Here is a 15,662-nt window from a genome sequence, read left to right on the forward strand (position 1 = left end):
TTTACATATATTTTTAGTAAAAGCATGTGGAGGTTAAAGAACCAAGTAGTTTTAATTCAGTTTACTTCTCTATTGAATACACTAAGAACTATATTTTCTATATATTTCCTATTTTATACTATATTCAGACATTTTACATGTCTCCAGTTATCAAAAAAAGTCTCCATAATTACCGAAGATCATTACTCTTTAAGCATCACAAGATGAAAAGGTCTTTGCTGACACTTGCCCTTATTACCTTACAATGGGCAATGTTGCTGTGGGCAACCAACTACGTGGCCAGAAATAGGAATAGTGAATCTTCATCATATCAGCCTGTTCTCATGAACCATTAATTCAAAGAGCTACGAAAAGTTAAGCACTGTAATTCGTAAGCATTCCACTTTTAATTGTTTTGTTGCTGTATTCACTACATTGACGGCCGCTGTATAAATATGCAAATGAACTTTAAAGCCAGGGAACGGAGTTCGCTTCCCGGGGAAAGCCTTTCACCCAGGAAATGTGTGTTACTTATTAGTGTTTTAATCAAAACCACGATCTTTTTCCTAATCTTAACTAGTCGTTTTGGTGTGTAGTCTTAACTTTCGTCGCTGCAAAACGCACATTTTGTGGTGTAAATTTAACCGAAATGTCCGCCGAAACGACCGGCAGCTCGCGGTACTTTGTACCCAGCTCAAAGTCACCTATTTTTGGGCAACTGAACCACCAACTACCACTGATACAATGGAGGCCTGCAGCAGGTGTCACGAAGCTCTGTAGTGGCTTAAACAACTAGCAACTACTGCTCGGCTTCATGGAGCTCGTAGCCAACCAGTGTCACGTGATCACCCGGCGTCACGTGACCAGCAGGAGGTCTCCTAATTTCGTAGGATATCATACGTTTTGGTGTGCATACATTTTCATACGATATCATACGGACCTGTTTATGAGAATGCGTTGAGCATATATAGACAGAATAAAGGTTGAATTTTATGAACTGGAAATGTTTGCTCAAATGCTCTTTTCCAAACAAAAGAAATTTCTTATATCCATCTCGGCTGTTTATCAACCTACATTCTTGCTAAATACAACAACGCCCATCTGTACATGTTGTGTAGAAGAGCTTAAAGAGAGGAGTAGGGTGGGGCTGCATGGTAATGGCCAGAAGAGCATCTTAAATCTTTACTTTTCTTGTAAAATCCTCCCAGGAGAAAGAAATAAAATACAGATCTGAGAGGTATAACAGCTCTGACTGTCTCTGTAGACGCCAGAATTCACAACCACTTGGCCTTCACAATGCTGTCCTACTAGGGGAATACTGTAGGCATGGAGAGCAACACACATTTTAATGAATATAAGCACAGAGATACTCACTCTCTAGCTTGTAAATATAGTGGGAAGTGATACTGCAATGGTAAACGATACATGCTTTCTGTTATTAAGGGAAACACACACACATGGGCGCCCGGGTAGCTCAGTTGGTAGAGCGCACGCCCACGTAAAGAGTTTTATTCCTTGACGAGGAGGCCCAGGGTTTGAATCCGACCTTCGGCGGTTTCCTGCATGTCTTCCCCATCTCTCTCCCCTTTCATGTCTCTCCTGATGATTAAAGGTAGAAATGCACAACAAATATTCTTAAAAAAAACCCCAAAAAACATTATTTGAAATTGCTAGGAATAGCATCGTAAAAAAGCATCAAATTAAATTTGGTTCCAAGGTCTACGTTATACAGTCAATATACAAAGAGGAGAGATAAACTGCGGAATTGAGTTTTTGGGGGACATGGATATACTAATACTTATTATTATATATTTTCCATCAATTACCTATTTTATTACATTATGCAGTACTCTCATAAAACAAAGAATCAACTATAAGCCAGTGGTTGCTCCTTTAAGGCCTTTAAACACCAGGTTGTTTTTGACCACGTCAATATATTTTTTCAAACTGTAGTTTTATGTCATGAGTACTTTCAGACAGAATACAAATGTTGCCCCTCGATAGTGCGACCTAATTCTTTTTGGGAAGAAGGTTGATTTTCCTGAGTTTTCGGCACCGCAATTAAAGACACCAACCAATCACATTGTGTTGTTTACTTAATATGAGGATCATAAAACAACAACAGGAGGCTGTATAGACAGCAAACTGTATTAGTACTATCAACCTTGACAAAGGCAGCGTTTACCGGAGACACTCTTTCCGTTCTTACCTTTCACAATAAAAGTCCTAGACATATGCTACGCTCTATCTTCAATCCATAGCTACACTGTGTAACTGTTTACCAGAAGGAATTAAATCCACTCACGAGTATTTTGCTAAAAGGAAACGCAATTAAATAGCTTACTGTAGCTTGTTAGCTTTTCCTGCTTTGGCTTCCGGACGGTGGTGGGACAGCACAGGGGGAGACGGGGCAGTTGATAACAATGGATTACGCTGTATTTTGTGCGTACAAACAGCACAGTAACATGTCCACTGATAGATGTTGGACAGGACTGTGTGTACGACTGAGACACAAATAAGACAGAAGTGCTAATAACTGTACGTTACTACAGCTTTCACAACCGTTGATGCACGGAGCAGCCACGTTGGATTTTTAGCTCGGGGTACCGCCAGGTTGTCCGAGTTCCGAGCTCGAAGTCAAACTGTCCCACCGCCGTGGGAGATGAGCTTGGCGCAAATATACAAAACTTTTATTGAACAACTGTCGCAAATTTGCATCGCTGCCGCTATGAATAGTTTTGATGTGAAATATTCGCAGGTGATTATTCTGTATTTTCATATTGTTTATTTGTCATGCCCCTGCTTTGTAAAGGCCTTTATTCTTCTGTTGAATGTTGAACGCTGTTACTGTAAGAGGGTATTTTTGTGAGCAGTATGGCATTGACTTTACAAAAATCCCCAAAATGTTGAGTGGAAGTAAAGTATTGTGTTGGGATATACTAATTCTACTACTACTAATTCGGTGCTCCTGTGTTATGTCTAAGAAAGTATTAATACAGAATAGAAGTATTAATGACCGCCTCAGTGTTTGCCATTATAACTGTGACAACAATGGGCTGGTGATGATATATCCCCAGAATGTATTGTATCACATAAGCTGTGCGTGCATGTGTACGTGTGCACTTGCGTAATATCCTTTTCATTTATACATTTCTCTGCTTTTTATTTGCTTTTTATTGTGCTTACTTGGAGAGCATGATACAATTATCAGGAAGGAATTATGGGAAAAACCAGAGATATTAAAAACATAATCTCATCCAAATGGAGAGAAGATTGATTCTCCGAGCTACAAACACACGGCAGCAGCCCTGAATCGCATATTAAATGCTGTATTTCTCTGTCTATCTGTGTGTGTGTGTGTGTGTGTGTGTGTGTGTGTGTGTGTGTGTGTGTGCGCGCACATACAAATGAACTTTCCTCCCTTTATTCTGTTGTTTTCTATGTATGTTTTTGTGTGTCATGTCTGAGTGTGTATGCGCAACGACTGACTTCCTTGCTATTATGATATATATCCATTTTGTAATGCATTTAAATGGAAAGTAAAATAAAGTATATATTTGGGGATTGAGGCAATATTAGTTTGTGTGTGCATGCAAAGAAATGTCTGTACACATCTTGAAATTGCATGTGTTACGCAGGTCATGAACTATGTGTATATGCATGCATGTGTGTCTCATTTCAGGGTTTATGTGAAGGTTTAGTTTTTAGGTATTGTCTGTCAGCAGCTGTGGGGTGCATCCTCTGTGGATTAGTGTTAGCATGGCTGAGTGTGTTTAACAGGATTACTAATCTGAACTATGCTGCCACAGCGCTCTGCGTCTATGTGTGTGTGTGTGTGTGTGTGTGTGTGTGTGTGTGTGTGTGTCTTTATTTTTGTAAATGTGCCTTTGACCGTGATTTGAATACTGTGTGCATGTGTGTGTTTGTATAGTTATGTATATCTAACAATGCACCTGCATATACATGTGTGTCTTTGTAAATGTGTCTCTCTCTGGACTTGTAAATATGTGTGTGTGTGTGTGTGTGTGTGTGTGTGTGTGTGTGTGTGTGTGTGTGTGTGTGTGTGTGTGTGTGTGTGTGTGTGTGGCTACATTGCATTTCATTACTTTTTTGAGAATTAAACTCAATTCCTCATCCTGGGATCATCATTTTTATAGAAATTACTGAGTACAGCTTTTGTGTAACAAGGTGAATCCATAGCATGCAGTGTGTGTGTGTGTGTGTGTGTGTGTGTGTGTGTGTGTTTCCTGTACTTTGTGTGTTTCGGAGTGTTTAAATGTTTTGCGTGTTTGTAAGAGTGTGTGTGTATTATACCATATGTATTATCCATTATCTCTCCAATCTAGGTTCTGTTGACAGCTACATGACAGCTTCCATATCCCCACTGTACCCATTTTCTGAAAAAAAAATCCCAAAATGCAACACCATGTCATATGATGACCAAATCAATTACGGGGATACACAAAACATGTTGTGTTCGAATAGAACTTTGATTCCCCCTTGAAGGGAATTTGTTTCTGACAAGGTAACAAAGCCAAAGGCCAAAGTGAGTTACATGTTGGGAGGCAGCTGCTGTAAGTGACAGCCACAAAAGCTCGCAGGGGGAGGAAGGGCCTTGATATTATAAAAATCACCTGGAACCAAAAAGGCGAGAAATGGCACAGCTCTAACTCATTCCCAGTGACTTGCAATAAATGCAAGGCAAGAAATGCAATTATGAAGCTATTATCAGAACAGGACATTTATAATGAAAACTGACTGAACTCAGTGCAACGCATCGCTTTGTCCACACAAAATATATATTCAATAGCATACATGACTATGCACAATAGAATGTCAATCTTTTTTTTTATGAAAAGTGCTAAAACTGATGCAGAACCATATGTTACCATAAATGCAAGATATCAGCTGCTCCGGGCTTCATCATTTACATTGTTGGTGCCAAACTAGCAAGTTTAAAGCTACAGTTAATTCAAAGCTACAGACTGCTGTGCAACAGTGTGTATCTTCTATGACAACCCGTTCTCACTCAGTTCGTTCTCACTCAACTCATACAACACGAACATTTGTACATTGGCTGTCAGCGTCTGAAGCGACGAAAAAGCCGTCCTTCAGCGTGTTTGTAGAACGTACCGAGGAGAGCAGCATCTACACGGGGTTTAGCGAGTATTATGTAAGGTCAAAATTTCGTCAAAAGGGACGCCAATAGTCCCGACCAAGCGCGTTTAGTTAAAGCGTGTTATATGACGCTAAAGGAGACTTTTAGCGTCAATAAGGACAAAGGCACCTGACCAAGCATCCCTGTTTTATGAGTTGGGAGTGAGATATTTCATGACAAAATGCTATGGTTGTCAATCATCAGTCACACTTAACGGAATTAAGCCATTAATGAATTTGATAATTATTGTTATTTAAGTTTTATTCATTTATTTTTTTTTTTTTTTTTACAATTTTGTATTAGCTGTCAGTAAAGTTTCATTTGGGTAAGCATAACATTCTAAGATTTTTGACAACAATGGAACCCTATAAGTCTGAGTAACCAAACAATCGTAAGTATTTGGAGGTAAATTGAAGCCCAACATTAAAGGTTATTTATCAATCTGTTCATCCACACATCATATCCATGTTTTGCACTGCGGAGATATGTCCAGGTACAACCTGTAGGTTTAGCATAATGCATGCTGCTTCTTCTTTTGCTGAACAGAGCTAATCAAATTAAGCTCTAAAACGGAATTTCTGTTGGTTTGTTTTTTCATGGCAACCAACGCCATTGATTTTTTTCTCCCAAGCACCACACTCTTGTATTATAACTCATTTATACAGTTAACAGCTATATTACTACAATTAAGACCCACATATTAAAATACTGGAAAGTAACTTTAATCTTGATCAAAGTCTTGTCGATCTTGAGATCAAACATTGTTTAACCACAGGGCAAGCCAAGAGCACAATCTGACCGATTTCACTTTTCACAAGATCCTTTTTATCAGTGGCCGTCTTTCTGTCCGTCTACTCATTTTCTGCTTTTCCATCTTGCTTTTAATGTGTCTTTTGCGCTCACTTTCTACTCTGTTTTTCTTTCCATCCATCCCTCCCTCCCTCCTTCCTTTCATCCATTCATCCCTCTTTCTCCCTCTCTATCCCCAGCTGCTGCTGCTGTGTTGTTTTTTTTTTATGACCTGACTTCTAAGATTTACTCAGGGACAATTGAACATTGTGGAGCAGATTGAAAATGGCAGAGTTGGAAGGGCGAACTTAGCATGTGACAACAATTTGCCACAATGTCTGTCTGGTAGAGAGCGAGGCAGGTACACCTGTCTGCATACACAATATGCTACATGAAGAAGGGGAAAAATCCTTGAGGCTGAGCCTGTCTTTATTGCTGGATTTTATTTTTGTTATTTTTTTTCTGACTTTATTTGAGTCAGTTTCACTCTCTGTCTCTCTCGGTTTTTGATCCTCTCCTTCTCCCTTGGGTTTCATTTGTTTCTCTCTTTCTCTGTCAGCTGTAGTTGCAGACGAACCCTGCATGCTCCGGGTACAGCTTGAACAGCATTTCATCCACTGCTGGCTGGTATTGTGCCCTTAAAATGTCAAATCGTCACCAGATATTCACCTACAAACACCACTGAGGAGTTTGTTTTTTGTTTTAACAGTCTGACTCAATCTGTTGCAAATTCAGAGAGCAAACGGACTCACTAAGCAGTGTGTGTGTGTGTGTGTGTGTGTGTGTGTGTGTGTGTGTGTGTGTGTGTGTGTGTGAGAGAGAAAGGCAGTGTAGGTCAATAGAGAAGATAATTCAGATGCGAATACTTCAACGTTTCACTTTTGCAGTTCAGTCACGCACACACACACTCACATCACACACACACACAGACACAGATAGCGAGCCACATGTTGCATCAGTATTGCACAACGCCAGAGTCAGTTACAACACGATTCTGTACACCACCAATTATAATCGACCTCGGGACTAATGGTAATGGGAATTGCAGCTGATATATGATACCTGTGTTTGGATGACAAGGGGTGGGTTTGATGCTCCTGTGAGCTCCAGGACACAAACACGTGCAGGGCATACAGACCCTGGCAATGCAGAAGTCCCACTTAAGGCTGTTTTATGGTTGTGCGTAGAATCGACGGCGTACCCCCGCAGACCCCTCTGCGTCTACGCCGGACCCTACGCCGTAGCCTGACGTGCACCTCTCAAAAAATTTAACTACACGTCGCGGCCACGCACGTCGCTCAGCCGTGGCTTGGTAGCGTTGCATTTCCCCCCCGACTCATTTCCTGGTTCTCCTTCTCCATAAACAACATGAAATCAAGGAGAGGGTTAACTTTTCCTGCTACAGATTTCCCACCGTGGTCAGAAAACACAGGGGAGACACTTTGTTTCTCTCACTATGACTCTAGAGTCACAACTTGCTCTGAAGACAATTGCCGTCACTCTCTCCTTTTTCTCCCTTGCTCTATCACCCACTCCCCACACACACACACAACCATGCCGGCTCGAGGCACACACCAACACACAAGTAAATGATTAGTTTCACGATTGAACCTCCGGAAACCACACCGCTCCCCCTAGCGTTCTGGCGGTGAAATGCACCGCGATGCAAAGAAACACGTTCAACCCCAATCCTGTTGTTCCACGTGTCACCGAAACTTCGTTTATTTAACCACAGCCACAGCCACGACCCTAACCGGCAAATGCAGCTCCTAACTTATACCGTAGTATATCAAAAAGACATTGATGCCAAGAGTCTCCGAGAGAATGCCAACTATGTCATTCTTTTAATTAATTTTCTTCTACGTGTCCACATGGCGTAGTTTTGACGGCAGCGATCGCCCCGCTTCACAGCATTGGACACTTGATGGGCTTTCCACTAGCAGTTATCAGTTTCTTTTTAATGTCCAATGACGAGTAAAGTGCGTTGGCTGCACCTGAATGGACAAACGCTTCACTCGTGGGTCGTCTTATTTTACGAAAATAGTTCACCAAAATGTGTTTCTAAAACCTTTTTATGCAAGAAATAAGCTGCAGCTGCTGAATCTGTCTTTATTTAAGATCGACAATGGTCAGTTGAAAAGATTTTTGTCAAGCTGGATGCCCCTGATTTGCATGAAGTAGCCTGGACCTCAAATGTATGCAAATGAGGCGCGGACAACTCAACGCCCCGCTTCTCAAAAGTTGCAGCAACGCTATCAGAATGCATTGCCCGTGTAAAAGAAATGTAATGGAATTGGGACAATTTAAGCTGCAGTGTAAACTCTGTCTTACATATTTGTGTAAAACAGACTATTTGTTTTCATTGCGTAACAGTTGAGCTATACATTTATGAAGGACTGAAGCATAACAGATGAACAAAGTTGGACTTCTGGCACCTGGCTAATGCTGCACAGACGGACTAATGTAAAAACGGGGCTGTGTTCAACTCAATCTGTTCAAAAAATCATAAATTGGAAGGAGTAATATTTACCACGCTGTCAACAGACACTGCGCTTAATACTGTAGAGATCTTTTCTATTGGTAAAGCTAGTGTTATCGCCCATTTAACACTTTTGGATGTTTGATTTGGTGGAAGCAGAACAGGAGCTGACAGGCTGCTGAAGGAGAAACAAGCTCCAAAAAAGTTCACGTTCTGATTTCACAGTTTAAGCTGATTGAACTGAAAGTGAGTTGATCTCAGCCCAGACGCAGTGTCAAAGAAGAACCATTCATATGACGTTTTAGTCCTCTTGGGTTTAGACAACATCAAGTGGGTTTGACAGTAAGTTAGCTAGCTGCTGTCAATGACTAAGCTCTAAAGTGCTGAATGAGAATGCTTAGAGAAGTACTGAACACAAAGGGGATGAGGGCAGGCTGTCATGAACCACTGGTGTATATATAGCTACGAAAAGTAATGCACTGGAATACTTATGTATTCCACATATTTACTAATCTACGCAACACGTGGACTGCCGCTGTATAAGAGTGCGACAATCAGTGTAGGGAGGAGGTCTGGGTGGATGGATTGGTGCTACAACACAGGGTTTTCAAGTGTGGGAGCGGAGTTAGTGTCCTAGAAGTAGTTAAGGGGAAAACAGAAGACATTTACCCAAGAAATGGGTGTTTGTGTCCCGGGTACTGTCATGTGACTGGTCATCACATGACCAGTTGGCAGTCACTGTAATTTCGAAGGATATCATACGAGTTGTTCTGCATAGGTTATCATACGATATCATACAAACCCGTTTATGAGAATGCGTTAATGAGGTTTACAAAATACATCAAAGTGTTGTCATGTCATTCACAGATGTATTACAGTGCAATACATATATGAAATATATCGTACTGTGTTTGCCTTTATCGGTGTTTGTTCCTATAGAGTACTATAACCGACAAGGAACACAATGATTTATTTACGTATTTATTATTCATTAAGGATAATGCATGAAGTGTTAATTTGTGAAAGTATTTGTAAGTGTTCAAATGTATCTATACAATGTTCAGCATTGCAATGAAATACTTTTTAATGCACCAAGAGGTGTTCTGCTTTAATCTGCATGGAGGTAAGTAACCCTGCTTCATATGACTACAATCTATATTTATTCAATTTAGGATTTCACTAGTGTCCGCTTTTGTGCATCATATGCATAATTCTTTGTGCTGGGGCTTGCAACCTCAATTTCCCTCAGGACAATATGTGTTATTGTATTCATATGAAGTAATCTCATATTCTTGACAAAGAACTGTGACAGCAGTTTACGACTACGCTTGCTGTTGACTGATTCCCTGTTGTGTCTCCCCATTGTTCAAGTCAACATTTTGATTGTTGTATCGCTGAGTTATATTCATATGCTGCTGTCACGTCTCTGCTTTGCCAAATAAAATCCAGTTCAGTAAACAATGTTTAGCTCCTACGTTATGATGACACTTGGATGATTGAATTTTAATGAACTGGGCTATACTAAAAGAGCACGGTATTAGAACATGGTTTTAATAGAATGCAAATCAGTTTCATTCTCATACAGTAAAGTTTCATGATAGCTAATAACTTCAAATAATAGAACAAAATTAGACGTAACTTTACATCAAACAATTACTTGTTCAGGTATGGGTGCAATGCATTCTCACGAAAGGGTTCGTATGATGTTGTACGAAACATATGCCAACTCAGATGATATCCTAGGAAATGAAGGCGAACGGTGGCTGTTCATGTGGCGGCTGGTAACATGACGGCCGGTCACATGACAGTTAAGTTTAGTGGTCTTTACAGTTAAATTTAGTCGACAAAAGGTGACTGTGAGCCGGGTACAGAGCACCGTGAGGCCCCGGTCCTTAAAGCGTCCATTGCAGTTGAGTTTAGCCGACAAAACATGGCCGTCATGCGGCGGCAACAGTTAAGTTTAGGCACCAAAATGACTAGTTTGGATTTTTTTTTTTTTAAAAAGGTTGTGGTTTAGATTCCCCCGGGATGCGAACTCCACTTCCCTGATTGAAAGCCCTGTGTTTTATGAACCACCCAGCCACCCCAGTACAAATAAATATGTGGAATACATACAAATTACAGTGCAATACTTTCCGTAGCTATATGTACAAATGGTTCATGAGAACAGCCTGATTGGTGACATGCAGTAATTGGCGTCACACCTTTCAAAGGTTGGATATTTGTGTATTTAAATGCCTTACAGTATATTATAGCATTGCTGATGAAGGTCAGATAGTTTGAAAACAGTCCGATGATCATAGATACAAATTAAAACATTAAGGCCACTTCTTTTAAATGAATGGTAGAAAATAGATGCTTGGTTCAGTGGCTTGTCCTCCCATTTACAACAGTTCAAATGCTAAGTCAGTGAGTGCAACATACAATTGAATTTCAGGTATGTTCAATATTTGATGGTTACAAGAAATGCCATGCACTTTCCTAAATGGAACATGATGGTAAGCCATGAGTTGCAGGGGGGTGTATTGTGGCTGAGGAGTGATTTGAGAGCATCAGTGATCAGTGGAGGATGGTGTTCCGTAGATTGAATGAGTTCGGTTTAGGGCTCAACCTAAACGCCTCTAAAATCAATCCATCACAGAAACAATTCTGAATGTGTGCTCTACCAAATTATGGAATATTACACCTGAAGAGAGATAAGTGCTTCAGGCGGTCATGGTGTGTAAGCACCGTACTATATTAGAATGGTAAATTAATTATTGTTTTCGCGTCATTGTTTTGGTGTCACTTGGGATGGCAAAAGTGTGAATTTGGCTTCAATCTAACCTGCAATGGCTGAAATGTGATTTTTTTTTTCACAGTATCTCTCTTTCAAGAAGCAATTTCAAGGAGTTATGTGATTGAGTTGTGTGTTGTCTCCCATTGTTTTAAATGAATCCCAATGACAAACACCATATTCTAAAGGGTATGCCCTATCAGTGATGAAAACCTAAAGACAGACAGGTTAAAGCTCATCGCTCAAAGGTGGTAAGGGACATAATCGCCATCATCCATTGTTTCATCCACCATATAAGTTACTGTTTTTGTCAAATCACTCAATGAATGATTATCATACACGTAAGAATGAAACCATGCTTACAGTAGGTTTTGTAACTAAAGTTGGCTTTTTACAGAGAGCAATAAAGATCCAAAGCCAAATTAATTTAGTTCATGGCTCTCATCTTTTCTTTCTGGTTGTTTTTTTAGTATTTCCTTTTTATAACAAGGTCCAATGTTAGCTTAATGTCCTTGCACTCAGGCTATTGACTGCGCATGAAAGCAGCATGGTTTCACTACTGTGTGTGTGTGTGTGTGTGTGTGTGTGTGTGTGTGTGTGTGTGTGTGTGTGTGTGTGTGTGTGTGTGTGGATGCAAGACATAGAGAAAATAGGTTCATACACAGCCAGCGACACTTGGAGCAGAGCAGACATGCAAACAAATGCAGTAAGATGGCAATGAGAAGGAAAGACAAAAAGCAAAAGAGTAAAAAAACTGAGAAAAGTCAAAAAAAAAAGGAAGGAGGAAAAGGAGGGGAGGGCAGGGCAGGGGAAAACCAAAATTAAACAGGGTTTGTGTTGTGTTCATGGTTGTACTGTGATGAAAGAATATAACATAGGGAAGACAATAGTCTGCCTAGGAAGCAATAATCACCTTCGCTTGGGATGACTAGAATGTACGGCGTTGTTATTTGTCCCCTACCTATTACCACTAAGGCCAAGGGCCGCACGTCCCCGCCGGAAAGCATGAGAAAGAGAGGGAAGAGAGAAAACAAACAAACAACGAAAATAAGAAGAAAAAAGTCTAAGAAAAAAAGACGTATTGCTTTCTTTGTCCAGTTCATCAAGGAGGTTTAGATCTTTTCAATTGCACAATCTGTCTTAGAGGAGAGAAATTGCAGTGGTGAGAGATAGCACTGGAACATTAGGATCAATAGGACAACTAGCACTCAAGATGTGAACTGGGATATGACTGGACTTATTGCGAGGAAGTAAGCATCAACGAGCATCTTGACTGGCCAGGAAAAGGCCTAACAGATGGCTTGCTGGTGAGGATGTGTATTATTTAAGAGTGAGTCAGTGAATGCAGATGTGGTGCTGGGGGTTAACACTGGAGTCTGTTGAGTCTGTCAACCTGGCTTGACGGGTTAATAAAAGAAAGGGAGTAGGACATGGAAGAGAAAAGAAATGAAACGATGGTTGAACGAAAAAAAACAAAACAATGAAGGATGAAAATGAACTTTGTGGCGTGGCAAAGACACAATCTGCCTTCCAGGTTCGGCTGCAAAAGTTTAGTCCACCCAGAGACAAAATCAGATCAGTGAATACTTTCATCAAGGGTAACAACAAATAATTTAAAGTTCTAAAGTTTATAGCAACCACTGTTTATTGAGGCAACTAGGTGGCTTAAATTGGCCCACAATGTTACTCAAACAATTTCCCTGCAGATCATTGCCTTATCAGCTTCAAATGTGGATGACTTGCATGGTGACAGGGTGGTAGTCAACCATGAGCCATTAAAGAAAAGTTTGATCTGAACTGTTTCTAATCTACATTTCTCAGAGGTAGAGTGCAGAAAGAATCTCACTGGTTAAGTTTAACATCAGTTGGTAAAGCCAAAGAACCATGTTTTTAGATAGCAAGTAATGCAACGCTGACAACCCTAACCCTATCTAAAACTGCAAAAGAAGCAATGATACATAATAAAGTCTATTAATATACCAAAGCAATGGATGAGGCAACAACTAAAAGGCCAGTCTATTGTATTCTTTATTAGGAAACCTGGGTGTGTATTCAATTTAATTAAATTCAATTGTATCTAAAGTGTTGCATCATAACAGGCGTTATCTCAGGACACTTTACAGAGTAGGTCTAGACCACACTCTACAATTTACAGAGACCCAACAATTCCCCCCAAAAGCAGCCTGTGACAGCAGGTGAGGAAGAACTTTTTACAGGCAGACACCCTCAGACAGAACCTGGCTCTTTGTGGGCAGCCATCTGCCTCGACCAATCATGTATACAAGATCATGAGTTCATAATCATAGGCGATTAAGGTTTTGTTTAACTTACGGCCCTTTCAGTGTGAGTTATCATCTGGGCCCTATTTTAACGATCGTTTAACGTGATGCGCCTGGTGCAGGTGCGTTTAGGGCGTGTCCAAATCCACTTTTGCTAGTTTGACGGCGATAAAAAGGGTCTGTGCGCCGGTCGCATGGTTCAAAAGGGTTGTACTTAGTGTCTTCATTAATTCATAGGTGTGTGTTTTGGGCGTAACATGCAATAAACCAACCAGAGTGTCATTTCTCATTCCCTTTAAAAGCCAGGCGCGTTTGTATCTTGGCGCTTTGCTATTATGATGGCGGATTTGCACCGTAATATTTGTATATGTAATCTTTGTGTGCTGCTGCGCTTCCCTGTGTGTGTTTAACTAGCATAGTGTGTGTGTGCACGCTGTGCATAAGCCTAGGCGCATTTTACTAATTTGCTGTTAAGATAACAATGAAATGCTGCGCTATTGACTTTAGACCAGGTTTTTGTTGGTCAGTGGCATGATCACTTCCCGCTGCCTCAAGATGGCAATATGCCAAGAATTCCCCTGAACACACCTCCCTGTAAGTCCAGCACGCCCATGGGCGCAAAGATGGCCGCAGTTGCATTTGTTATATAAAGTATGTACGTAGGCGCTGGACGGTCTTAAAATAGCAAAGACACTTGCGTCAGGCTTTGTGCCGCGCTGCGCCGGGTGCAAGATAGGGCCCTGGCAAGGCAGCATCAAGCTGAAGTTATGTTGCTATCCACATACAGTATGTGCTAACTTTTAGGACCAATATCAATGGACAACTAGCATTGGCACTGGTTTAAACCATTGTTAACACATAAATTGCATCTTAGTGGGCCAAAAGACAGGCCATTACCTTACCAAGGCCAGCTATAGGCTCGTAGGGCTTAGGCTACTTTGCACATCGTACACACCGTAGACACAATGTGCAGATTGTTTTTTTAGTTATTAGCACGAAGGCTAATTGTAGAACTGTGCAATTAATAAAATGTTGATAGCAATATCGGCTCCTAACTGTCACAAATATGATTACAGTATTTTCCCCATTACATTTTGCAAGCAAACTGTTATTTTTTGACTTGTGTTCTGAAGGGGATTCATAAAAGTTCAACAGGAAAAGTATGAAGGGAAATTTCACAGTTCGAGGTGTCTTCACTGTTGATTTGTTTCACTGTTATTTTTAAGTTCAATAAATGCTGCGTCCTCCAAAAGTCAATGAGTAGTCGTGTTAAATAATCGTGATTTCAATATTGACAGAAAAAATAATATTATTATAATGACTTTTTGTTTTTTTACATAATCAAGCAGCCCTAGCTACAAGTTATACATTGTCTCCCTCCTCTTGAAAGCGTCCATGACCTGGCCAAACATGATTCTTTGGCTCTGTCCATTAAGTTTTACTTGAATCAGATTATCTGCCTCTGACAGATGCTTATACTGTATTACTAAACCTCAATTCTTCTCCAACTTACTACCTGTAGGTTTTTTTTATTTTTTATTTATTCTAACCAAAACATACACCAGCTGATTTCACTGACTAGAACAAACTAAACCAGACAGTGGCATTTATCAGAGAAATCAGCTGCTGTAGTGAGTGGATAGCAGGTATCACAAATAAATACAGTAAGTCATAGGCATTTGCAAAATTAGCCATCTCCATTGCCTCAGAACACTGCCAAACAGGTGTTTTGGGAAAACTGATCATTCTACATTTTGAAAAATAGTTAGCATTTCGTCATATGAAAGACAGCCACAAAGTTAAAAGCATGTCTTTTCCCAAGCACACACGCATGCAGACATACAGAGAGCAGCGTCTACACACTGTGGACCTCCACCCACAGTACTTTCCACACAGAAAAACACAGCCTGGAAATGGATTGAGCAAGATCATGATATAAAAGAATAATGTGCGCAAATGAGCAATGAAAGCTTGATGTAGACGAGAAAATAATATGAGAGCGAGAGAGACAGAAAACAGAGAAAGGAGGTGTGGAAAAATCAAATCAGTGTTTGATGCAGTTGCAAAAAAAAAAAAAAAAAAATGGAAGAAAAAAAAGAGTAGGTGAGGAAAATCAATAGCAAGCTGAAAAGCTTTAGACGCACATTGCCTGGCACACAAATGGCGGAGATGAGCAGCAAATAAAGATGGGAGACATGGGGA

General features: G+C 40.4%; 1 protein-coding gene across 1 annotated transcript in view; it reads right to left on the bottom strand.

Annotated features, from left to right (window-relative positions):
• The window catches only part of ptprt (protein tyrosine phosphatase receptor type T), a 438,297-nt gene that overhangs the window by 152,685 nt on the left and 269,950 nt on the right, over positions 1–15,662 (bottom strand). The window contains exon 16 of the mRNA XM_078247539.1: positions 12,095–12,151. Within this exon, the coding sequence (XP_078103665.1) occupies positions 12,095–12,151 (57 nt within the window). The remainder of the gene's footprint in view (positions 1–12,094; positions 12,152–15,662) is intronic.

The sequence above is a fragment of the Sander vitreus genome, chromosome 4, assembly GCF_031162955.1.
Source record: "Sander vitreus isolate 19-12246 chromosome 4, sanVit1, whole genome shotgun sequence".
NCBI lineage: Eukaryota > Metazoa > Chordata > Actinopteri > Perciformes > Percidae > Sander > Sander vitreus.